Source organism: Corapipo altera, unplaced genomic scaffold, assembly GCF_003945725.1.
Source record: "Corapipo altera isolate COAL_440 unplaced genomic scaffold, ASM394572v1 48b, whole genome shotgun sequence".
In the NCBI taxonomy this organism is placed as follows: Eukaryota; Metazoa; Chordata; class Aves; order Passeriformes; family Pipridae; genus Corapipo; species Corapipo altera.
Genome location: NW_020884884.1, coordinates 15460297 through 15485579, shown reverse-complemented (window position 1 = coordinate 15485579; position 25283 = coordinate 15460297). Strand labels below are relative to the sequence as shown.

The following is a 25283-nucleotide window of genomic DNA, read 5'->3' as shown; positions in this document are numbered from 1 at the left end:
ATTTTTGAAAGTGGATAAAACACTGCTTGCTTTTTTCACCCTGCCAACAGTCCTAAGAAAGACTTTCCCACTACTTACTCTAAGTAAGGGATTTCTCCAAGGACTAGAGTTAATGACACTTGTTTCTGATCTCACAAGACATGGAACATACTCCAGTTCTCTGTACAACATAATATTCCACATTTCCAGTGCCTGATTTTCTATTGCTGTGCACTATATTATTTACTCACATCAGCACAAAGGGAGGGTAAAAGGCTGCCATTGCAGTGCAGTCCCTCTGGAAACATGACATTCTAGGATAAAAGACAACACAACATACTGGGAAGAACAGAATAGTCCTTTAATTACAATAATGAAATTATGTGTGATTTTGTTAATTTTTTCATAGAAAACAGAAGGTCTTCAGACTGGAACAATAAGGCTGAATAGCACAAGAGACTAAAAACAGGTGAAGTAAGCAATTCAATTTGATAACACTGTCAAATCAATTGTAGAGATTTGTCCCCAGCTATCTGAGAAACATCATTTTTTTCAGTTTTGTGACTTCATGGGCATGTTTTTCAGTTGTTTTCTTCTTTCCTTTTCACTACTGAAAAACTTTACATATCCATTTATAGCTCCTGGAAGAAGATTGCCTCAGTGCTCGCATAGTCTTTTGGCTTTTGGCATAGCATCAGACATAAGCCCTCATCTGGCTCTTATTTTCTTTCTTGACTTCACCAAAATTTGACTGCTCTATAGCTCACATTTCCAGCTTGGTATTATTATGTCTGAGATGCCAACTGGCAACAAAACTGCACAGGCACCTGAATTATGAAATAAATATTTCTTGTTCATTCTGATTTCTCAGCATTGTGTCAGAGCTCCTGGTTTTCCCCTAAGTTTCTCCTTAAGGTCCCTTAATTGCAATCATCCTCAAAAAAAAAAAAAAGGGGGGGGGGTCACCCATCTCGATTCAATCTCAAGGACTGAACTTTAACCACCAGCTGTCCAAGATCTTGTTATTAACAAGGCTCCCTGCCTGGTCTACGCATACTTTCTTCTTCAGGTTCAACAATAGCCATTAACTCTATTCTGCAGCAGCTTTCTAGATCAGAGTTTTTGCAACTGCCTTTAATTGGCCACCACTTTTTACAGAAGTGGCCAAGTGACTCCTCTGTTTTCTTTGGCTCTGTTTGGAGCTTCCTCGTGTACACAGTGCTCTCCTGCGATATTTGTGTACTGTGAGGGCCTGGAAACTGCAACCTGGCTTGTCTACATCAGGAACTAAAGGTATCAGAAAACAATCATTTCCTGTAAAGTGGACGACAATGTGAACTTGAGAGCACACCAGCAACTTTGTTATAGTGTCCACATGTAAACTCTTACCACATGTTAAATGAGAAATGGCTTACTGTGAAAGAGAGAAATAAATGATGACTTCTTTTTATAAGCCAAAATGGTGGTAGACTAAAGACGGTAAAAGTCACTTGCAATAAGCTATCTGGTGTTTTGGTGTGGAGTAAGAATTTGTTTGTGGCAAATAACTACAGAATACCTCTTTGGTTACATTTCTGCTTAATGCCCTCTCCTGTAGAACTAATATGCTCTAAACATCCTGTTGTTATTTTAGACATCTAACTTTTCATTGGCATATTCTGTCCAGCAATAAATTTTCCCATAGTGAATTACAGAGATGTAACTATACTAGAATTGCCCTGACAGTAGGAAAAGTTTCTCTTTGCTAGGTCAGGCAACTGTACTATATAACTGAAAAAAAAAAACCCTGGTAAAACACCTACCTATTCTCCATCAGGTTATAGGCTTTGTTACCTTTTTCTTAAGAGCTTTCTCTAATTCACATAGTTAAATGCCAAAGCTAATAAAAATGAGCTCAGAAAAAGCACACAGATAAAGTGAACACTCCTTGAAATCATTTAAAGACCAAGAGGTGTTACAGGTTGCAAGATCTGGGGCTTATGCAAGACAATCTCTCAATTTTTTTTTGACCTGTTTCTTCCAGAGGAGGATATGATACTATGCTCACTCCAGTCTGACTTGCAAACAAGGAAATCCAAATAATCCTCAAGCTGCTGATTCAATATGTGGTTCTGGAGAAAAGCATTTCTCAAATATGAAAGATTGTAAGTCCACTGGGAAAGCTCTTTTTCAGACTTCTGTCTCAACCAAAACAAAACTAAACCATTTGTCATAAGTCATGTTTTTTTAAGCTCTAACTTTTTGGTGCTCTCTCTCTGTACCTTTCTTCATAATCATACTGAGGCTGAGCACACATTTGTTTTTCAGGACTCACCAGCACAGGTTTTTTTGCAATAGCATAGTTTTCCCCATCCTTCACAGAAGAGTTCTGATTTTTTTCTGTTACACAGATAAATCTCCATTTATTTTAATGAATCTGATGACTCATTCCCAGCTACAGCCCTTTACATCTATCTGTAATGAATTCCCTATTGCTGTTTCTAAAACTCCTCTTGAATGCATCCAATTTTATTTGTGGTTTTGTATTCTAACAGGGCTTGTAAGTCTTCCGAGATCAGTATCATCTGAAATTTTATAAGTGTATCCTCCATTCTGTCACTTAAGCCATCAGTTAAAATATTGTTTAGGACAAAGGACTTAGTATCATAGAATCATATGCTTTTTCTTGTGTTAGAGAATTATGTATTGATTTTCAAAACACACATATTCAATTTGTAAATTTGCTATTATTATAACTACCCAGAATTTCCACAGCATCACTGAAGATATAGCAGTTGACTAGCTGGATTTCTTAAAAGTCACTTGGTTCATCAGGGACTCATCTTACAATGTAGGTTATGCCATCCTCAATAGCTGTCAAATGATTCATGTATAATAAGCATAGCTTTCTCAAGTTTCTGATACCTTCAGCTATGAATGGAATGGAGAAAAAAAAAACAGGTCATGTTGTTGGGTGAACTATTTTGGTATGTTTATATCTTGATCACAGCAAACACCTAGACAGAATTAGATGTTTACTGCCTCACATACCACAACTATAGTTTGATGCCATGAAATATATGGGAGGTGTTGTTTGCAGAAATGATAAACACAACCTACTGATCAGCTACTGTATCATGTAATCAATATAAACTACCCCTCAGCCCAGAGAAAGTAATTCATAGAAGATCAATAGGATCTTCTTGTGGAACAAATCCAGGAGAAGCATTTTTTTCCATGCCATCAAAGGTAGACATACGAATTGCTATCTCCATTTCAGTTACTAGATTGTGTGGCACTAGCAAACATTATTCAAACTTTTCAACCTTGGTATCCAGTGACTGACCTCACAGAAAGTCAGCAATAGGTCAGGTGAAGGAACCTTTGCAATCTGACTAGCAGTTCACGCAGATTAGCTCGTTCTGGGGCCAGTCTGTCAGATTTGTTTGACTACAGTATGCATTACTAACTTGAAGGAGCACTCTGATACTTTTTGGCATTCAGGATACAGCACATACCAAGACTTCAGTGCAAATGTCTAAGAAATTACTTTTCTAAATGAGATAAAGGGATTTTCAAATTGTAATAGCGTACGAACTTCCGAGGTTGTTAAAACACCACGTTCTCAGCACTATATACTTTATTATGGTGTGAGCTAAGAGAGAGTAAGCAGTAAAGTGTTGTAGTTCTTGTCAAATACTGTCTCCATATCGTCTGAAGTTTTCTGCTCTGCAAGTTTCCTCCCCGTACAATTACTTAATATCGTTTGCCTAAAAGGTAAGTTGTGCAATGCCTTCCTGTTGCCAGAAACCTACAGAACTGTTTCTTGATGTAAAGCCAGTTCCGGTTCATAACTATTTGAAACTGTATGATACAGCAGTTATCAAAAACCTGGCTTTCTGTCTAGAGTTAATGGTCAAGTTAGTAAATATTTCTGCTACCAGTAGGAAGGAGTGTATCTACAATGCATTTACTTCATTTACTCTTCAATGGTTTCACTGAAATATGGTGACTTTAATTCACAATTAAGGTGTTTACTGTGGGACTCTGATATCTAGACTAAACCAGAGTCTTTCTCTTTTTTCTTTCTCTTTCTACTATACAATAAGCCAGAGGGAAAGTAAATCATCCCACTGGTGGTAGGAGTGAAGCCAGCATTTGCCAACAGCTGAAATACATGGACAGGTGGTTATGTGCAAAGAGCAACAAGACAACCTAAACTTCAGCAGATCAACCAGAGCATTACATGTAATCTGGGCCTTAATCAGCCAAGGTAATTTCTAAGGTGCACAGAAAGAGAAAACGCAGAAAATGCTGAGAAATCTAGTAGCAGTGTATGGGGGAAACAGCGCTACTCAACTGGTTTCAAACACTATTTTTGTTTTGTTTTCAGAATCCCATCCTAAACTGGAAGCCCGGACAAAAGCTGTACTAGAGGGCCCTCCGCTGGCATAGCCCAGGCAGAGGACAATGAGTTGTTCATTTGTAGAGTCTGAAGGGGAGGGGAAGGGAAGGGGGCTGAAAGGAGGGGGAGGACAGCCAAATGCTAACATTTGAGCAAATGCTGAGAAAAATATAGAGTGGCTGGATCAGGTGTATTCTCGATCCTTCACTGCTCGTGTATGACAGGGCATCAGGAGGAGCAACTCTTGAAAATCTACTTTCTGTTCTTATTTTAGCTAAGTAGAAGCAGAACATCTCTCCTTTGTCTCCTTCTGTGTCTCTTCTTTGTGAAATTCCATCTGGATCTCAGCTGGTCAAAAAGTCCCTAGAAAAGGAAATAATTGAAGGAAGTTTCCTTATATTATCAAAATCATGTTTAAAAAGTAGTTAATGAATAATTAATGTCTTTATAAATAGTCTATTGAAAGCAGAGAAATCAAATGACTGCGTTCATACAGAGATCATAGTCAGAATTACAGACAATGAGAAAGTACAGAAAATGTTTCCAAATAGCGAACAAAATCTTGTCTTTGCTAGGCATCAGCAGTGTCACAAAACTGCCATCTCCTTTACATCAACCTACATGTAATTTATTTGTACTTAGAAGATGATACAGCACATGCATAACATTGGGTCCAGTGCACGAAACCATGAAACAAGGAGGGACAGAACGAGTCACCCAGCCTATCATGCAATCCCATTTGTCACTGCTCCTCTTTAATAAAATGTGCATTTGTGACTCACCTTATTACATAATATTCTGTCATTAACTATCATTGTCTCAAATTTCCTCTTCAAAGCTGATAGTGTGACATTTCACCACTTTCTTTTTCTCTCCTCCTACCCTTTTCCAGTACCCTGGGGGCTACTCCTCATGTTATCAAGAGGTACCCTACTTTTGTCCCCCACAATTCCAAGTCTTATTCTAGCAGTGTATGTTGCTGGTTCTGTTAGGAGATAGGTACCAAACTCCTTTAAAACACTCCTTCAATAAATAAGAATTGCAATGAAGCAAATTGCAATTAAAGGTTTGCCTGAAGTGCAAAGCAATTCCTTGACATGGCATTCTTTGTTGTCATCACTATATGTAGTTAAATAAAAAAATAAAATCAAGCAAACAAATGAAAAAAAACAAACTAAGAAAGGAGTCTGGGCTCTACAGAGGGATCTGGACAGGCCAGATTCATGGGCCAAGGCCAGTTGTAAGAGGTTCAACAAGGTGAAGTGCTGAATCCTGCACTCGGGTAACAAAAACCCCATGCTCTGCCCCCTGACGGTCTTGAGGCAGAGTGGCTAAAAAGCTGCCTGGCAGAAGAGGAGTTGGTGGTGCTGATCAACAGCAACTGAACACGAGTCAGCAGTGTGCCCAGGTGGCCAAAAAGGCCAATGGCATCCCGGCCTGTATCAGAAATAGTGTGGCCAGCAGGACCAGGGAAGTGATTGTCCCCCTGTGCTTGGCACTGGTGAGGCTATTATCAAGTCCTGTGTCCAGTTTTGGGCCCCTCACTACAAGAAGGACATTGAGGTGCTGGAGCATGTCCAGAGAAGGGAAACAGAGCTGGTGAAGGGTCTGGAGTGCAAGTCCTATGAGGAGCAGTTGATGAAGGTGGGATTGTTTAGCTTGGAAAAAAAGGAGGCTCAGGGAGGACTTTATCGCTCTCTACAACTATGTGAAAGGAGGTTGTAGTGAGGTGGAGGTCAGCCTCTTCTCACGAGTAATAAGTGACAGGGCAAGAGGAAATGGCCTTAAGTTACTCCAGAGGAGACTTAGGAAGACTTCTAGGCTACCAGGAAGAATGTCTTCACTGAAAGGGTCGTTAGGCATTGGAACAAGACGCCTATGGAAATGGTGGAGTCACTATCCCTGAAGTGTCCAAGAACTGTGTAGATGTGACACTTAGGGACATGGTTTAGTGGTGGACTTAGTAGTGTTAAGTTAATGATTAGACTTGATCTTAAGGGTCTTTTCCAATCTTAATGATTCCATGATCCCATGATTTCATGAGTCTAAATTTGTCCAATAACAGGAGTGTTTGGTATCCTCTGGATTGCGCAGTTTCTGTAAGTGTCCAAGACACCCCAGAAATAACAGGGAACAGTACACTCATAACAGCGTAGGTAAATACAATTGAATATCTCAAGTTGGAAGGGATCCACATGGATGATCCTCCTCGCTCCTCCTCACAGGATTACCTGCAAATAAACCATATTTCTAAGAGTATCATCCAAAAGCTCCTTGAACACTGACAGGCTCGCTGTAATTGAGTAAAGAGGAAGAGATGTTAGAAACTGAAGGAAACCTATTGGAAAGGTCTTGTTACAAAGAAGTTTCACAAGAAAATGAGCTGTTCTTACCATATGTCTTGTTTGCTTAACATTTTAAAGGGAAAATCTGATCTGTAGGGGCATTTTGTACTATCGAGACAGTTTTCAATTTACAAATAAGATACATACAATTATAGGGGATTTTTTCCTGCTGCTTCAGGGAAAACTGTTGCAGATGGTGGTGAGGTGGCAAATGCAGGGTCCTGCACCTGGTGAGGAATAACCACCTGCACAAGCACAGGCTGGGAGACAACCTACTGGAAAGCAGCTCTGTGGAGGACCCGGAGATTCTAGTGGACAAGCTGTCTATGAGCCAGCAGTGTGCCCTTGCAGCCAAGAACGCCAATGGTATCCTGGGATGTATTAGGAAGAGCATTGCCAGCAGGTCGAGGAAGGTGATCCTGCTCCTCTACTCAGCCCTGATAAGGCACATCTGGAGTGCTGTGTCCAGTTCTGGGATCCTCAGTACGAGGGAGATATGGGGCTCCTGGACTGCATCCAGCAATGGGCTATGAAAATGACTGGGGGACTGGAGCATCTCTTACAAGAAAAGGCTGAGACAGCTGTGCCTGTTCAGCCTCAAGAAGAGACAACCGAGAGGAGATTTCATCAATGTCTGCAAGTATCTGAAGGGAGGGTGTCAAGAGGATGGAGCTGGGCTCTTGTCAGTTATTGTTTTATATTATTGCTCCTGCCAAGCAATAAGACCAGGGGAAAAGGGGAGAAATTGATGCACAGGAAGCTCCACCTGAACATGAGGAAGAACTTCTTTCCTGTGCAGGTGACCAAGCAGTGCAACAGGCAGGTATTGCACAATTCTGTGCAATCTGGTCTAGGATGATCCTAGACGTTGGACCATATGTCCCACTGTGGTCCTGTCCAACCTTACCCATTCTGGGACTCTGTGAGGGCATGAAGCTGTTTTCCCAGGGTGCCTCAGATGTCAAGTTTCTGCTGTCAGCCTTCAGATCACTTCTGGAAGGTCAGACTGGATGCAAACCTCTGGGCTCAGGTCTTTGACACTGCCCATGATGATGACAGCAGTTCTTGCACTGAAGCAGCAGCAGGGCCAGTGCTGCTCCAGCAGTCCTCCAGAGCCTCTTAGTGCAAGGTGGCTGTTTCACGTTTAGAAGCTGGCCTCCCCTTGGAGCAGCATTTGCTGGAGGAACTTTTTTTTTTTTTTTTTTTGGTGGTAGGGTTGGGATGTTCAAAGTAGCAAATATCCAGGGCATACCCTTTTTTGCTGGATGGCGGTGTTGAAACATGGGGTGCATTCAGAAGCCGGCAAACGGCGGCGACTTATGTCAGGGCTGTAGTCCCTGCTCCCTATCCCACCACTGCATCTGTGCGTTGCCCAGGAAGCTCTGCACGGCTCCAGGGATGGATTCAATGTCACGGGGGGGGGGGGGGGAGGGAAGGAAGGCAGGAAGGAAGGAAGGAAAGAAAAGAAAGAAGGAAGGAAGGAAGGAAAAGAAGGAAGGAAGGAGGAGAAGGAAGGAAGGAAGCAAGGAAAGAAGGAAGGAAAAGAAAGAAGGGAAGGAAGGAAAAGAGGAAGGAAAAGAAGGAAGGGAAGGAAGGAAAAGAAGGAAGGGAAGGAAGGAAAAGAGGAAGGGAGGGAGAGAGGAAACCACCCTGTGTCGTCCCATCAGGAGGAGCCTTACATCGGGGTGGAAGTGACCTCACTGCCCGGGACAGCCGGATCCAGTGAGCGCTGGAGCCCCGCCGGCCAGTGCGGGCGCGCCTTGCGAGCAGCCAATGGCAGGGGCGGCGCCGCTTGTTGTCGCCCCGTGAGGCGGCTGCGCCGTGGGCTCGGTGCTGCCGCCGCCGCCGCCGCCGCAGGAGGGACCCGGGAGGCCCCAGGCCCCGGTGCCCGCTCGCCCCTCGCCGCCCTCACCGGCCCCGCAGCCCCCGCGGAGGGCGGGGAGATGCAGCCCCCGGGCGCTCAGCAGCCGCCGCTCTACGCGCCCAGCAGCGGGGACTTCACCTTCGTCTCCTCGGCGGACGCCGAAGGTGAGCGCGGGGCCGCGGGTCGGGCCTCGCTCGCTGTCCGGAGAGAAGGGCTCGGCGGGGCCCCGCGTCAGCGGGCGGCTGCCGGGCCGCCGAGGCGGGAGGAGCCTTCCCTGCCCTCCTCCCCGCCGCCTCCTGGGTTGGTGTCGTGGCTGGAGGCGGAGCGGGGTGGCCGGGGTGGCCGCTGCCCTCGGGCCGCTGCGGCGGGTGCGACCCGCTGTCGTGTGCTCCGCGTCACGGTAGCACCAGCGTGGCACAGGCGGCCTGGGCGCCCCGTGTGTCCCGTTCTCCGAGAGCCGGGGCCGAGGCTGTCCCCAGCGCTGTCACTGACCGCTCCTCCCGCTCCCCCGCGTTGCTGGAAAATCGCTTCGGTGTCTGTCGAAGATTGTCCTGTGTTCACGTTTGCCGTAATGCCGTGCCGAGGTGTTTGCGTCGTGTATCGTTTCAGCACCGTCATAAGGGAGAAAAAGAAGCCCTGTGTGTAATTTAGGGGGTGAAGTGTGGCCCGCTGCCGAACTGCTGCACAAATAGCAGCGGTGCACCAGGATGCCATGTACATCAAAATTGAACATATGGGAGTCAACACTGGGCAAACTTATTTTGGTGGAGAGTGATCTGTTGGGCTCTCCCCATTTAAACAACAAGCATTCTGCTTTTATGTATGTATTTAGTTACTCACACAGTTGTGACTAGGGAATCACGTAAATCCTTACTCATGTGTCCCACCCTGGAAAAGAATTGCTGAAGTGGAATAATTACTGTTCTTTGCTGCATTTCCCAGTCCTTCTGAAAACAAACACAAATCAACAGTTACAATCGTGGCCATTGGGTTTTCTGTTGCTGTTTTGTTTGGTTTGGTTTTTCTTCTTCTTTGCCTTGGCCTGAAAAAGCATCCATGTACCTTTGCTTTCCCCTTGGAAGTATTTGTTGGGCAATGCTGAACCCAATCCAGTATGGCCACCTTTCTGGTAGGTTGTGTTGAATTTGACTTGGCTCTGTGTTCCTTATGAACACAAGCAAGGTGTGATCTCCTACCTGTTCAAGTGTAGTCCTGTGTGCTGCACATACCTACTGTAGCAAAGGAAGACAAGACATAAAGAGCTTGATATTACAAAACTAAAGTACAGCACGTTGCACTCCAATTTTTATGTTTCCTAAATCTTGATCCATATGAAAAAAATAAAAATATAAGCTGTTCTTTCTCCCCATTTTATTCCCATGAGAGGTAGGAGCTGTCAGAAAGAATGGTGGAGAGGTGTTCTCAATTAAGTGGACAGATACAGTATGAAGAACAGACTGTTTGTGGTTTTGCCTCTTGTACTGTTTTTTAAAAATTAAGACTGTTTTGAAAACTGTTTTTTCACAATGTGTGATTGAAATGAGGCAGCTGAGAGACTTAGGTTTTGCTTCTGTGGTCTTGAGCCTGAGACAGCAGGAGTGAAGGCACCCAGAGTCTCACTAGGAAACATCAGAGCCCTCAGTTCTCGGCAGATTTTTCGGTGTCCAGTTCCCTTCTGTTACTGCAGCTTCATGTCTTGCAAAATAGACTTAAGATCATGTTAATAGGTTTCACAATTCAAAAGTGTACTTGCAGGTATCCACTGATCATTGACTGCTAAGAGGAGTCTTGGTAAATAAGATTAGTGTTGGAGTTTTCCTTCCTCAGGATGGATTGTTAGCTGTCCCTGAGAAAGGAGAAATAAAGGGCTGCTTGGATGTTGGGTTTCCTTTGTTTGGCAGCTGCATTTATGCAGAGAGCAAGAATGTCTCCTTGCAGAAAGTGTTGTATTGTAGCAGAAACAAATATTTTTAAATGACAAAGGGTCCTAGTGACAAGAGGAAAACTTCTGAGGCTTTCTCTACCTTAATGCCCAGCCATTAAGACTTTTTTTTTCCTCCCTCTGTAAACAGCAGAGAAAGGTTTTGCTTGAGTCTGGTGAGAACTCTCATGATTATGAAATGATTGAAAACCATTTGTGGAGAAGCTTAAATTTAAGCTTGAGTGGCCTAGCAAGCTGATTTGGGAAGGAGAATTCTGATTAATTAATTGAGATTGAGATAGTGAGTGATCAGTGAACACTTAAGAGATGTTGGCTGAAGACTGTGCGAGATTCTGTCACTGTACAAATTTTGTTTCTATAAAACTGTGTTGCATTTTTAAAGAAGATGTCACAAATGTAATCTGCGACTATGGCCTGACTTACCTCTGTGAGTACATGTTTCAGAAGTACTTGCTGTATAGCTGGGTGTTTTGGGAAATTTGTGCCGAGGAACTTTTACATGTGAAAAACACACAACAATGGAAAGGCAAAAAAAGATTTTCTGTGGTGAGGTGAAAAGTTGTTGGATGAGAAGAGAGTTTCTGTCTCTCATTATATTTGTAATAAGCTTTGTACAAAAAATTAGAATGTTTCTGTTTGTATTTTTCCTTCTTAGCAGATAATGGAAATCCATGGTTTCCTAAAGGAATAATTATTCCCCTCTTATATATTTTTTTCTTTCTTCAAGTAATTTCATTTATTTTCTGATACTGTTTTGTATGTTTCATCTGTATATAACTGAATAAAATGAGCAAACAAAATTAGTATTTATTGGTGATTTTGACACAGCCAGAACATAGATAAATTGCTCTTTGTTTTGTTTACTACTGTAGCAGAGCAAGATCATAGTATATTGAAGAGAACTCCTTGTATTTCTTTTTGGCTGGAGCCTAAGAATCTCTGACAATATTCTTTCTCTAACATTTTCAGCTATATTAAAGGCATGCTACAAATGAAGACATCTTCAGATATATTCCTTTTATGAAAAATTTCACATAGGCACAGAGAGTTCTTTTGGCTGAAACAATGCCACTATGCAAAAGTATGCTCCGAAGGAGGTAGAATATGTCAGAAAAAATAATCCAGTTTACAGCATGTTGAGACTATTGGTTACTTCCTTTTGTGCCTTTAAACACTTAATGATACAGCACAGGTGGAAGCCTTTCTGTCGTACCATAACACTGTGTCATGAAACAAAATTCCCATCTAAAAGCTAAAGCCTGGTAATTTGAGACCTAACCCAACAGTGGTACTATTGCATTAAAACCACAAGTATGCTTTCCAATTATGTATCTGTTAAAGTATAATTTTATTCTGTAACTTTGAGTATTTCATGGTGATGACCAACACATGTAGCTTTGTATGTATATTGTTTATCTTCCAGCACTTTTGAAATCAAATGGCTTTTGGCAAGACATAAAAAGATCTATATTTCTCTCCCTTTTTGTCTAAGATCTGAGTGGCTCCATAACAACTCCAGATGTTAAGTTAAATCTTGGAGGAGAATTCATCAAAGAATCTACTGCGACTACATTCCTAAGACAGAGAGGGTATGGCTGGCTTCTGGAAGTGGAAGATGATGACCCAGAAGATAACAAGCCTCTCCTGTAAGTTGTAATTATTTTGGGGTATCTATGAGCTCTGTAGGAAAAACAATCAACTTGTAGCCTCTCGTTGTCTCACAGCCTTTTGCTGTAACTAGAATTCTGTGTGACAGAATTGACTGATGAGTGTTTTCTGGTGCAAGAATGAAAACATTATGTTTCTCATTATGTGTTTAGTGTAATGAGAGAGGCTTGTTATTCACTGTCAGGGAGGAAGGAAGGAGGAAGTAAAGTCAAATTTTATTAATCTCTATAAGTATAAAGCTTTTGTGGGTCTTCTGCCTTTATCTGCTGATCCTGTAATGGTTTAAAAAAATGAGATTGTATTCTTTCTATTTTTTTGTACTCTTGTTGCAAGTTTCTTAATACTGTCAAAGAATCAAAGGCTAGGACAATCCTGGGGAAAGATTTCTCTTTAGTAAATCTAAGCCAATTCTGTCAGTTACTCTGAAACAAAAGCATTCTGAATCAAAGGTATTATAGTAGGGATGCTAGAACCAAGGTAGCACAAACTTTATAATCTTTGATGCTGTCTTTTATTGTAAAGCTAGATTAAAAGGATGCTAGTGTTGAAAGACAATAGTGTCCTTGAAACTGAAAATCTCTGCATCCCTTGTTCTGTACACAGAAGTGTGATTGGCTGAAGGAAGTTTGTGTCTTAAGATTACTACACTGCACAGTCAGGCAGCCTAGCTCTTAGTCCTTGTTCTGCACCTAAGCAACTTCATTCTCAGTGTCTCAGTGTTTCTCTGTGAGAATTAAAGATAATGATGCTTTACAAAATTGAAGTGAGACAGAGAGTACTCTGGAGGACTCAGATGAGAGTTTGGGAGAGAAGGGGTGTCTGGAGAGCTTAATAACGACACTGCTACTTGAGAAGTACTTTAGTTTGAAGTGTGGGGAAATAGCTCCTTGTGTGAATAAGTCTGTTTTGTAGACTTGTAGTTTATAATTAAGAAACAGACTGGTGTATCGAGGTGACAACATATGAATTCTGTCTTTTGTGTAACTTTTTGCACCACAAACTCCAAGTTTATGATTCAAAGACAGCTAGGTGTTCTAAACTGCTGATTGCTCTAAGTGAGGAGAACACAACAGGGAAATGATCCATTTCTAGCAAACAGGATGAATGTGGTAATCCTAAAAGAGAAGACCATAATCTGACTTTCATGAAGCAGTTTTTATGCAGGTTTATGCAGTTTTGATTACTTACAGAACATCTGCCATAATGAAGTCTTGCAATTTAAATCCTACTAAGGATTGAAAGAACAAGAGCCAGCTAAGGAAAGTTCGTTCACCCGTGTGGTGCTACAGTGCAAATGTTTTGTTCAATAAAATAAGATTTTTTTTTTTTTACTTTCTCATTGGACAGCCTATTTCCAGACACTTGTTTCCTCTTACAGCTGCCTTCTTAGGTGAGGTAAATATCAGCTTCATGGAAAAGACAGTTCATTCACATAAGAAACTGTCAGAAGACCTAGACAATGACAAAGAATTATTTCTAGACAGCAAATATTTTTGTTACACAGTCTTCAGAGTAAAGTATGGGAATTCTACTTAGATGAATGGAGGAAAATAGGTGCTTTTAGTCTACTCCTTAGATTCAGGGAGAAAAATGTTTTTTACGTAGTAATACCAGTTCTGAAGTAGCTTCAGTAATAGAAATCCAAAAATTGCCTTGAGAGACTCAGTGAGCACTATTTAATTTTTTCTTTTAAAAAGACAAATTGTGATGAATCATGTCTTTCCACTTATTTCTCACTTCAACTTTTCCGAGGGGAAAAAAACCAAAATTCAAAGCCTTGTACAAAACCTTCATAAATGGACTTCACAGAATTACAGCATCAACTAGGTTGGAAAAGACCTCTGAGATCAAGTCCAACCTAACTTAGGATATGATTCTTCACTGTACTCTTAAATGTAGAGCAGGATATCTGCTGGAGAGCGGGATATCTTCTAAAAGTGTCTTGCAGTCAGAACTCCTCAGTCATGACTGAGGTTCAGCACATAAGGAAGTGGATTACCCCTTACTTGGAAAGTCTGATTCCTTCCCATGATGCTAGGATAATCAGGGCAAGATCAACCAGTTAAGAGTCTCCTGGGCAGAATACAGCTTCTGATCAATTTGTAGTTGCTTGCAGAGAGCATGTAGCAGGAAGCAGAGAAGGCAATGAGAGAAGGGCAAGATCTGTTGATAGATTTTACTGATAGTTTAAGTGGCTTTTATTTATTTTTACCCATATTGAAATCAAGCCAGAAATTAAACAATTGGCATAAACTGGTCTGCTGTAAACTACTGTTAGTGAAGGAAGTTAAACTCCATTTTATTTTAAAAATTTGTTTTTACCTGATGTATTTGGAGTGCTGTAAGATTAGTGAATATGATGGTATTCTTTCTTGTAGAATTTGAAATAAAATGTTTCCACAGTAAGTGTGCTCATGGCAAACTGCTTGGCATAGGAATACACAGCCATCCTACTTTGGTGTGTGTACATCTTTGACTTTTAAGTAGTTACAATGGTACGAGTGTGTTGTGTTCTTGTGTGTCAGAAAAATAGACCTGCTCTCTTAATGCAATCTATTAGGATGTTAGAATCATGAATGGTTCAGTTTGGAAGGGACCTCATCTAGTTCCAAACCCTCTGCCATGGGCAGGGACAACTTCCACTAGACCATGTTGCTGAGAGCCCCATCCAACCTGGCCTGGGTATGTTGTGTACATTTTCTGTTCTCAGTCATGTAATTTATTTTTGAGTAATTAAATAAATCTAACTGTCACACCAGTTACTGAATGTGGGATGAAGATATGGTGTTGCTTTATTGTGGACAAACTGTTCCTTCAGGAAGCCTTGTTGGTGACAGGAGACTTGCTCTATAAACCTACTATGTGCCCTGCACTGATTTTTTTATGCTCTATTCCATTACTGTGGTGTTTAATAATGCTCTCTTGCTTTACAATTTCAGGGAAGAACTTGACATTGATCTGAAGGATATTTACTACAAAATTCGATGTGTGTTGATGCCTATGCCATCTCTTGGGTTCAATAGGCAGGTAGTGAGAGACAATCCAGACTTTTGGGGTCCTCTGGCAGTTGTCCTCTTCTTCTCAATGATTTCATTATATGGACAATTTAAGGTAGGTGTAAGTTTTCTGCCTAAAAAGAAATCTAAGCTAAATCTGGGGATGTGATTACTAAGTAATTTGCATTCTTACGTAGGTAGAAAGCCTTTTTTTCACATACTAATGTGGGGCATTTCAAGTGCTGTTTCTCAAGTTAATATGTAGAAAGACAGCAGTAAGAAATTTATTAAATAGCCCACGGATAAGTTAATCATGATGAAATGTCAGGTTTGTTTTTATACAGTAAAACAAAGGAAAGATGTGGTTTCTAGAGGAACCAGATTGAAACTAATGGGTTTATATTCATATTAGTGAATCTTTCAATTTTAATTGTGACCTTTTGTTAACTTGCTTGTTATTGCTAAAAAATGTTACTGAAAAGCATTTGTTTGGATGCCATCAGTGTTAATTCCCTGACAAATAAAGCTGCTTGATTAATTCATACTATATCACTGCTGTTATCTGCTATATTTAATCTTCATTACTGCCATTTGCTGTTTTGTCTTCCCTACTCAGTTAGAATCAAATAACTTTCCTCTGGTCAATAGACTTTTTCCATAATTCCTTTTGAACTCCAGGGTGAATAGATATTCAGAGGCACTGCGCATATTTAATTGGCCTCCATAAACACTGTTACCTTTTTTCTTTATGTTTAGATTAAAATAAAGAAGTGTTATCAATTATAATAACAATTTGAAAGTAAGCCTAGGTGATCCTGCTTTGGAAATCTTTATATATGTGGTTACAGTTGTTTTGAATACAATGAAATATAGCAATAAGCCATATGTAAGTGAGCAGAAAGTGCTTGTAAAAGGATTTGTGTGAATGGTGGAATAAAATTCCCTTTGGGACCTCTGGCTTCCGTATGGTGTACCAAATGCTGACTAAGAATGCACCCTTAGTATCTTGTCCCTATGAGGCTTTAAGTGAGTAGACTAAACCACTGTATTACTCAAGTCTTCTGGGTGCTTACCTGTCTCCTCAGCAAAATAAGGACCATTCCTTGACCCCATGACAGATAAACTGCCTCCTGCAGTTGGTGTACCCCCTGTACAGGAACACTAGGTCTAATGTTTCTTAGGAGCAGTGGATTTACCATAGGGATGCAAGAGTGCCATATGTGAGTGAGGAGGGAAAGCTAGCAGCTAGCAACAGGATGACTGACAACAGCTAGGCCAGGTGAACTGAACAGTGAGCTGTAAACCTGGAGAGAGATGAACACTCCTGATCTAAGACTTTATTCCAATCCTTGTCTTTTAGACAGTGGAGGAAAGCAGCAAATGAAAGGAGACCATGTGCTATTTTCACAAATAGCATAAAGCCATTATTTAGGTTTTCTTAAGTGATGCTGTGATTTTTATCTCTTTTTCCCTATTTCATTCTTCTGGAAATCTGGAATTTTTAGTTAAGCAAAGTATTGAATTGAGTACTGACTTAATTGAGTACTGGAAATACGGAGACTGTACTGATACTGTTGTTTCCTTCTATAAAGGCATTTCAAAAAGGAGAGCTTCATTTCTAGTCCTCCCAGTGACTCAACTCCAAAAATAGCTAAGTTACTTTGAAGCCAGAGAATGATTTTAAGATTTCTTCTTCAGCTTAAGAGCAGAACTATGAAAGAAGCAAAAAAAATAATGACAGGTTTGGTCCCAGGAGTCTAGGGCTCTTCATTAAGTTATGATCATCATCAAGTTCCACTGAGAACTGCAGTCCTTTGTCTTCTTTGAATAAAGAATGAAGTGGCATCTTTAAGGGTACAAGAAGGAGAATTCCAACTCCTTGTATTGGTTGGGCTGACTTTAAAATCGGTCTGAGCACACATTGTAATGGGATGTGAAGACACTTAGGGTACTTTTAGCTAAACTTCCTATTCCCATTGCAGTACTTAAAAAACACATTGCATGTGCATTTCTTGTACACCAAATTTACCATGAATGTGATTCTGTAAATGTAACCTCTTAATTTTATTTGCAAATTGCATTGTGCTACTAACTAAAACTATTCTTGCTGCAATTCAGAATTCAGTTTTGCATAATAAAATCCTTGATTGCAGTGAAAGTGATTAATGGAAATGAGTTTTCCTTTCTGACAATGAAAATTATTCATATAAATGAATTGTTCTTTATCTCTTAAGGTTGTTTCTTGGATTATAACTATTTGGATATTTGGATCCTTGACAATTTTTTTACTGGCCAGAGTTCTTGGAGGAGAAGTAAGTACCTGTATGCGAAAAGGATGTAGAGAGAGGTAATGTAAAGCCTCTTGGTTACATTTTTCAGCAGTAGTTGAGTTTTCTTAGTGCTTGGCTTTGGACCTTGTAGCCAGCTAAGGATGGATGCAGTTGGTAAGTGTAAAGTCAACATTTCAGGTTCTTGGCCTCCAAAATAAAATCTAAAATACAGAGATGGTCAGCTAATCTTTCTGTGCAATGGATGATATCCTTGGAAGTGATAAACAACCTGGAAGTTTGTACTGTGCGTCCCAGAAATTCCAACAGCTTCCTGTAATCCAGAACTGGAGGGACAAGTGCTTTCAGTTTTTTGGTCACTGGCCTAAATGGGGCCCTTTTTCCTCCTTTGCACTGCTCATGCACCATCCTTTATTTATTTTAATTTTTTTTTTTTTTAGTGGGGGCTAACAGCAGTTGTATGATGGCCTTGTGGGTAAAGCACCTACCAGTGTTTGTTTTCATCCTTAGCCTGATTCGGTTCAAACCCATTAAAGGATGAAAGCCAATGCATATTCCTCAACTGCAAAGCCAGTTGAAGTTTGGGCCTGAATTCCTTCCTCCAGCTGCTTGCATCAGCAGAGTTGGAATAGCTGCTTGGGTTGATTACAAATTGAGTCACTAATCGATTCAGGTGTAAACAACAAAAAATGACTTGGAGCAAGGCCCACAGACAGCTACAGTGGAACAGTCAGGAGCTAGAACTTCTTAAAATGTATCTACAGAATAAAATGCATTGAACTGTGTTGTGAAGAACTAAATATTCAGCAATGATTGATTTTTATATTTTTACTATGCATCTTTCATTAATGATGCACTAGTGTTGCACCATGTTATTTATTTTAGATTTTTTAGATTTTCCTTTTAATCATAATTGCTAGAGTCTTCTCATGTGAACGTGAAAACTTTTATAAATGTGATTGCATTGTATTTGTGCATATCAGCACGATCTAGATGCCCATTAAATCAATCTGTTTTGTGGCTCACAGTGTGAAATTATCAGAATGTATAAACTGGGGAGAAATATAGGTCTGCAGAGTTCACTGTGAGCGATTATTGTCAACAAGAGAGTGCTTGCAAGATACCACTATTTTTCCTGTTAAATCCAAGAAGCATAGCTGGGCCCAGGAACATTTCAAACTCTTTTAGGGGGAAATCAGACACTTCATTCTGAAGCTAAAAGTAGTTATGGAAATACTTTAAACAACTCTGTTCAAGATAGTCATAATAAATTTCAGCTGGAAATCAGAAGAATTCTGTGCCTTAGAGGGATCAAGGTCTAGGTCTTCCACTGGCACCAAGAGCATTCACGTACTTTATGTATTTATTTATATATATAATGGATATGAGTATGTTAATACAGAAAATTATGTCTTTGCTGCTTGTGACAAACTAAGAGGTCTGTTGCAGTTCTGTACTCCTGGGTATCATATGTACACTCCTTGGAGAGTGACAGTTGAGAACCACTTAAGGCAGAACATGAAAATATGAGGGGTGGATGGATTTATGTATTTAACCTGTGTAATACTTTCTTTGAAAGTGATGATTTACAGTGTCTAAAAGCAACAACAAAAGACAAGGTACTTTTAATTCTAGGAGGTAGCATACAGAAACAATTTTCACACTAGCAAGCTTCCATTAGCTGAAATTTCATGAATACCTAAGACATTATTATCGTTATTCACAGTGTTATAACAAGATCAAATTGCATTTGGTGGCAAAGATTGAGTACTGTAAAGCTTATTTATATGTGCTTGAAAATTTCAGGTTGCTTATGGCCAAGTTCTTGGTGTAATAGGATATTCCCTACTTCCCCTCATTGTCATAGCACCTGTACTTTTGGTGGTTGGATCATTCGAAGTTGTTTCTACCCTAATAAAAGTAAGTTCATATCATCTATTGAGAATTGTTTGGTTCATTTTAAGTCACTTTCCTAACACTTCCAAGTATTAATATGTTCAGGAAAACGTAACAATGTGTCAGAATTTTTAGAAATACAATGTAGGCTCTGTGATCCTTTTGTTTAATGGTGGAAAGTGAATTTTGTCTTAAATGCTCCTGAGTGCTTGGGGATATACAGTGCTGTTGCTATAACAACACCTGTTGTTACTAGGCTAGCTTATATTTAAGTATTTTGCTATGCCCCAATAGTTGCATTAAAAAAAAAAAAGGATTCTCATTTTGACAAGAGGATGCATAATTAAACCTCAGAATGAAGAACCTGAAAATAAGTTGTTCTATCCCTTCCCCCAACATCCAGTTTATTTTTAGTTGCTCTAGCATGAATATGACATTAGTCATTGTTCTGAGACCTTCCCATAGTATAGCTGTACAAAGCTCTCAATACCCTTTGCAGAGAAGGTAAGTATTGTTCTGATTTACAGTTGTGGAATGTAAGGCACAAGAATAACCTGCCTGATACCACCTGCTGCTGGACACCTTTTATGAAACCAGCAACGTTCCCTGATAGAACTACATAATGTTCTTGAACACTTCCAATACTTCTGAAAGCCCTTTTGGGAAGTCTTTGAAGTTACTGATGAACTTCTGGAAAGGTTAACTGGGAAAATTCTGTTATAAGCTAAGCTGTAGGCTTTTGGGGGAGTTGTTCTGTTAATTTGATTATTTCTGTCCTTCTAACGTGCTGGTAAACAGTATAATGGAAGTATAACTAAAGTGTGTGATAAGTAAAAAAATTGCTGTATTTGTGATTTGGTAACTTGCAATTACTGTTAAATGATAGTCAGAAAGTAAATCATTAACTTGCCAGTTAACTAATATATAACTTGAAAATAAATATATGTTAATGAAACCTCTGTTACTTGATTACTATTACCAGTCTTACGTTAACATCAGGGCAAACCTGTCTGAGATTCTTGCCTTTGCACCATAAGTATGAAAATGCATTACAAGCCCCATATGGCCAAAACTACATAAGCTGTGACAAGTACTACTTCTTTATGGCTCTGGCTGTGGGGAAAAATTTCACAGCCCTGAAGTTGGGGAACTTACAGTGAAATAGGGAAATTCCAGCCATTTCTTTTCCAGTTGCAATCACTGCACCTCAGTTGATTTAATTGCTGCAATTTTCCTAATGTATCTTAGGGAGTGTAGTCATGATCTTGACTGTCGTTCTTGTCCATCTCTGCAGCCTCGGGTAAGGCAGCAAAACCAGAAGTATGCAATGACATGCAATTTGGTGGTGGTGGGTTAGGGGTTTTTTGTTGGGTTTTTTTGGTTTGGTTTGGTTTTTTTACAGTCATTGTTAAATGGGCCACATGATCCCTCAAGGGCTTCAACTCCTCTGACAGAACTGTGGAAAAGTTCTTTGCTGGGGTCCTGTTCTGTCTGCCATTGTGGGTCTTGTATTTTGCAGAAGAGTATAGTGGTTTTGCATACCACTGAGTTTTAAGTATTTTTCCTTCTTTGTTAATATTCAGGGTGCTGCTAGAGGATAATAATATCAGATTTCTTTTTGCTCTAATCTTGTTAGTTTGAGGTTTGAGTCAAGTTCTCTGACTTCAAGACATTTTTTCTTTAAAAGCGTGGATGCTGACTTCATATAACTTAGTGGATATTTGTAAGTGATATTACTTTCTACCACTCTTTTAAGCTGGTGCTCCCTCAATTTAGTAAGCAATACAGTCTCTGATAAAGGTTGTATTTTGGCAGGCTTCTCACTGCACCTGAAAGGAATAGGAATAGGAGGTTCAGTTATCTTGAGGTGGGGGCACCATAAGTAAAGAAAAATTTATGAGCCAAATTAATCCTGAAATAAAAAATGTTAATTTTAACTCTCTGGTGGAAATGTCAAGTATAGTAACTATTTTGCTTGAAGGTGTGTGGGGGGTAGTAGTTGAGGACAGTCAAGGTAGAAAGAAATTTAATCCAGTGAGGTTTCAAATTATTGGTGTATGTAAGATTACATCTTACAGCTTGCTTTGTGGTATCTATATGTCTTACACAGAGAAAACTTACTGTAGATCCTTAGCTGCTCACTGCAGTAAAACTGTCTCAAGCGAAAACAGCATGCTCTGTTTCTCTAAACTTCAGTGAAAATGTGTAGTATAGACTTCGTATTTGTGTGTGTGTAGTTCTTCCCCCCAAACTCTTTTTTGGAGAGTTTCTTTTTAATTGTATTGAGAGAAGAACTGATTTTTTTCATGGTATTTGGAGAGACTTTCTCATGGTGTCAGCTAAGACTGTTCATCTTCTTTTTCAGCTGTTTGGAGTCTTTTGGGCTGCATACAGTGCTGCATCATTACTAGTTGGAGAAGAATTCAAGACCAAGAAACCCCTTCTAATTTATCCTATCTTTTTATTATACATTTATTTTCTGTCCTTGTACACTGGGGTGTGATCTAGTGTAAGATGGGGCCAGAAACCATATTTTAGTCACTTGCAGACTGATAATGTGTAAGGTTGAGGAGGCTGGAGATAATACAAGTGACTGTTTTGTATCCAGTTGTCAAGATGTTTTAAGATCGAAGAGCATATTTGTGTATATTATTTAATGAAGCAATTGTAGCTATATAGATTTGTATCAAAGTTCTAGGTTTGTTTAAGACTCTTCAGATTTTAATGAACAAAATAAAAGAACCTTGTGTTTTATAATAACGCGTAGCAAAACCACAACTCAATACCTGTGCCAAAAGCACTGGGACCATATTACTATATTCAAGAAGAAAAAATGAGAAGTTAACTGTAACAATCTCAAAGTGCAATTTTTCTTTTGAGCTTAAACACAGCTGGCTTTTTTTGGCACAGCAAATTCTGTAGATAATATATATTTATGAAACAGTCCTGATTGTTCACAGAATAGTCTGTATAATCAAGACAAGAAGATACTACTTTTAATTTAGTGCCTCAATTACTTTGATTTGGCTGTTGAGTTTTTATAAATTCCAATTTGTTTTCAAAACATGTATATACTGTGTATTTTGTATCTATTGTTGTGTGTACCGTAAATACTCCTTGGTTAAGGATGTATATTGGATTTTTAAAAATTGAAGATACAAGTATTTGAAGTCTTCATTTACTATCTCTGACCAAAGGAGCAAGATATTTACAGTGTGGCATAATTAATTAAAATGCATATTTAGAGAATCAAATTATTTTACTGAAAAGTATAAATTTACGGAGAAATGGGTGAACACCTTTCTCAACTCTAGTGCTGGCTTAGTGTTGGAGAAAAAAGATGATCTATCAAATTTGTGTGATCTTTAAACAATGTTATTTTATGATGACAAAATAAAAATAATGCTTCCCTAACTATGTTTTACAACATCTTGCTCTGTTTTGCTTTTAATAGCACGGTATTTAACACACATCTATTTTTTTCCTCACCAATAATATTGATCCCTTGTAAAGAGAAATAAAGATTTGGAAGGCCAGATTCTCCCTCCACTAAACAAGGGAGAGTTACAGCCTTAGTAACAGTTACAGGTTTGCTAATTTTGACTCTCCAAGGATTATGTAATATTGTGATGACATGTTAAATATTTCCTGTGTACTGTGTTGATTGCTTATGTAATAGTCCTTATGGTAAGATTTCTTCACAAGGGAAGTCCACTGAAGTTCACTTTGCATGGTACTAACTTAGGCATTTGCAATCTTCAGTATTTGGTGTCAACAAATAGATCTTAAGTTTCTTAAATTTTATTTTTTTTTTTTGGTAACAGAAAAAAAACATTTCCCATCCCCCCCCTTTTTTTTTTAATGCTGCAAATAAAAATCAGCCATGACAAGGTAATTGCAAGGGCTGTCTTTGTCCCCTGATGGACATATTTCCATATCAGAACTGTAGCTTTTCAGCTTTTTAGACTGTGGAACTTGCCATCTTGGTAACTTATTTTTACCAGTCATTACTGATGCAAAATATATAATTAAATTCCAACTCTCCCACAGACCTTTTGCTTATTCAGTCTGCTTTCCTGGCTGATGCTTGTGTTGGTATTAAATGGAACTACTTGAAGTTAATGCTGGACATAAATTGTAGTGTAATACTTGAGCTTGTAATATATAAAAGGAGAAAAACTTGTAGAGCAATGGACTTTTCACCTCGTTTTGACTTCTGCAGAAGTTCTGGTAGAATTACTGCACAGTCATACTGAACCAATTTATACCAACAACTTAGTTCTTACCTACAAGTATTTTAAGAGCATTCGTATCACATTCTGAAAAAAAAAAAAGAAAAAGCAAATTATGGTGTATTTTAAAAAAAGCATATTAGCTTTGGAATCTTGCATGATAATCTGGTCTTACCTTGTTTTTCCATTACTTATGTTGCTTTTTTAACAGGAATATGCAAGCAGTATTATGAGACTCCACCCAGACCCTGTAAATACATGTCTAACTACCATCCCCACAAGGCGAAGGGCAAGGACATATTTAGGTTACTGGGCTGCCAGAGAGCTTTAAGCTTAGTTCCTCTTTGCAGAGTTGTTTGTGAGGTGTCCGTAATGGATCCCGTGCATCTGAAATGACTATGAATATTGAAAGGATGCAAGAATGTTCTGTTGAATCTCCGAGTATCTCAATTTCCTCTACATTAATTTTCTGTGAAATTTATAGGTGCAGTTTTAACTGTTCCTTTCCACAGACTTGGCACATGTGTAATATGCAATGTAGATATGCACTTAACATAGTACATATTTTGTACACAATTGCAAATTTGCACCTTTTAATCTTAGTGTCTCTAGGGTCACCTTTTGCATATGCTGTGCAAGAAATATGTACAAACAACTCTCAAATGGTTCTGATAGTTTGTAATAACTTTGCATTCAACAAACTCATATTTTTAGATGAGGTATGTGTGTAAATACAAGATGTATTTTATAAAAATTTTGAATTAAACTTGTTTACAGAATGTATGAAGCTCATTTATATTTGCTGAATTAATACTGAATAATTAATATTGATTAATTAAGACACATCTCTAATCCCATACATGTCACTGATAAATATTGATGTATATAGCATCAATAGCTTTGAGGCTATGAAGAAGTTTTGTGATAATATATATATACTGTTTCAGTCTGTCAAAACTGGAAACTTAGAGCGTATTCATCTAGCAAAAAAGTTGCCTTGCTAAGATGCAATACCTCCTTCTGAGGTGGAGATATGGGTGTCACACCTTAGACCTGCTTTTTGGATGATCTCTACAGAGCAGCCAAACATGTACATATCTTTTTTCCTCTTCTACCCATCAGACCTACTCTGCTGTGTATCAGAAAAGTTACGCTTACTTGAAAAGTGTGTGAAACCAGTTGTTATGATGAGGAGACAACATACAGCTCGAGATCTGCTGTGAATGTTATCACTACCCCTAGTGCTTTACTTGAAGTAGTGAAGCAGGCTTAAGAGCTGCTTATTTTACTCCCAGGACAATTTTGATTAGCCTGGGTGGCACACATACTTGTGGGTTTGGTTTGGTTTTGTTCTTTTAGTTTTTCTTTACACATGGTATTTCTTAAATCATTTTCCTGCTACAGCAGCCTCTGCTAGTTTGAGTCCTTCTAATAAAAATATTCTGTAGGAAATTTAATTATATTTAAAAAATATATTTACGACAATCAGTAGCCTAAAACCATTTTGAAATATTTTAATATAACATGTCACTTAAATAAAATAATGCCTATGGGAGATAAAAAGTAATGCATCCAGGTAGGCTGAGCTATACGAACTGCACTGGCATTCTAGTGGGTGAAAAGGGAAAATCTTAACAAAATACAAAAGATTTTATTAAACTTGGGTCATTTTTGAAGCACTGCTTCAAA

General features: G+C 39.2%; 1 protein-coding gene and 1 long non-coding RNA gene across 2 annotated transcripts; one reads left to right on the top strand and one right to left on the bottom strand.

Annotated features, from left to right (window-relative positions):
* Window positions 1–334: 334 nt before the first annotated feature.
* Window positions 335–8221, bottom strand: LOC113946360. The gene is made up of 3 exons (XR_003527404.1): window positions 7616–8221; window positions 4319–4726; window positions 335–2889 (listed from the first exon to the last, which is right to left on the bottom strand). It is a non-coding gene; the product is annotated as an uncharacterized LOC113946360 (long non-coding RNA).
* A 345-nt stretch (window positions 8222–8566) lies between these two features.
* Window positions 8567–24370, top strand: YIPF4 (Yip1 domain family member 4). Its single transcript, XM_027641547.1, has 6 exons — window positions 8567–8736; window positions 12007–12160; window positions 15122–15293; window positions 17413–17490; window positions 19273–19386; window positions 21728–24370. Exons 1-6 carry the CDS (start codon window positions 8652–8654, stop codon window positions 21863–21865), a joined length of 741 nt encoding a protein of 246 aa, XP_027497348.1. The 5' UTR covers window positions 8567–8651; the 3' UTR covers window positions 21866–24370.
* Window positions 24371–25283: the final 913 nt, after the last annotated feature.

Excerpts from the sequence above, each read along its gene's own strand:
- YIPF4 (XM_027641547.1), top strand. The coding sequence starts at position 8,652 with ATGCAGCCCCCGGGCGCTCAGCAGCCGCCGCTCTACGCGCCCAGCAGC. Across the intron at positions 12,161-15,121 it reads GAAGATAACAAGCCTCTCCT|GGAAGAACTTGACATTGATC; the intron begins GTAAGTTGTAAT and ends TTACAATTTCAG. Across the intron at positions 19,387-21,727 it reads TTGTTTCTACCCTAATAAAA|CTGTTTGGAGTCTTTTGGGC; the intron begins GTAAGTTCATAT and ends CTTCTTTTTCAG.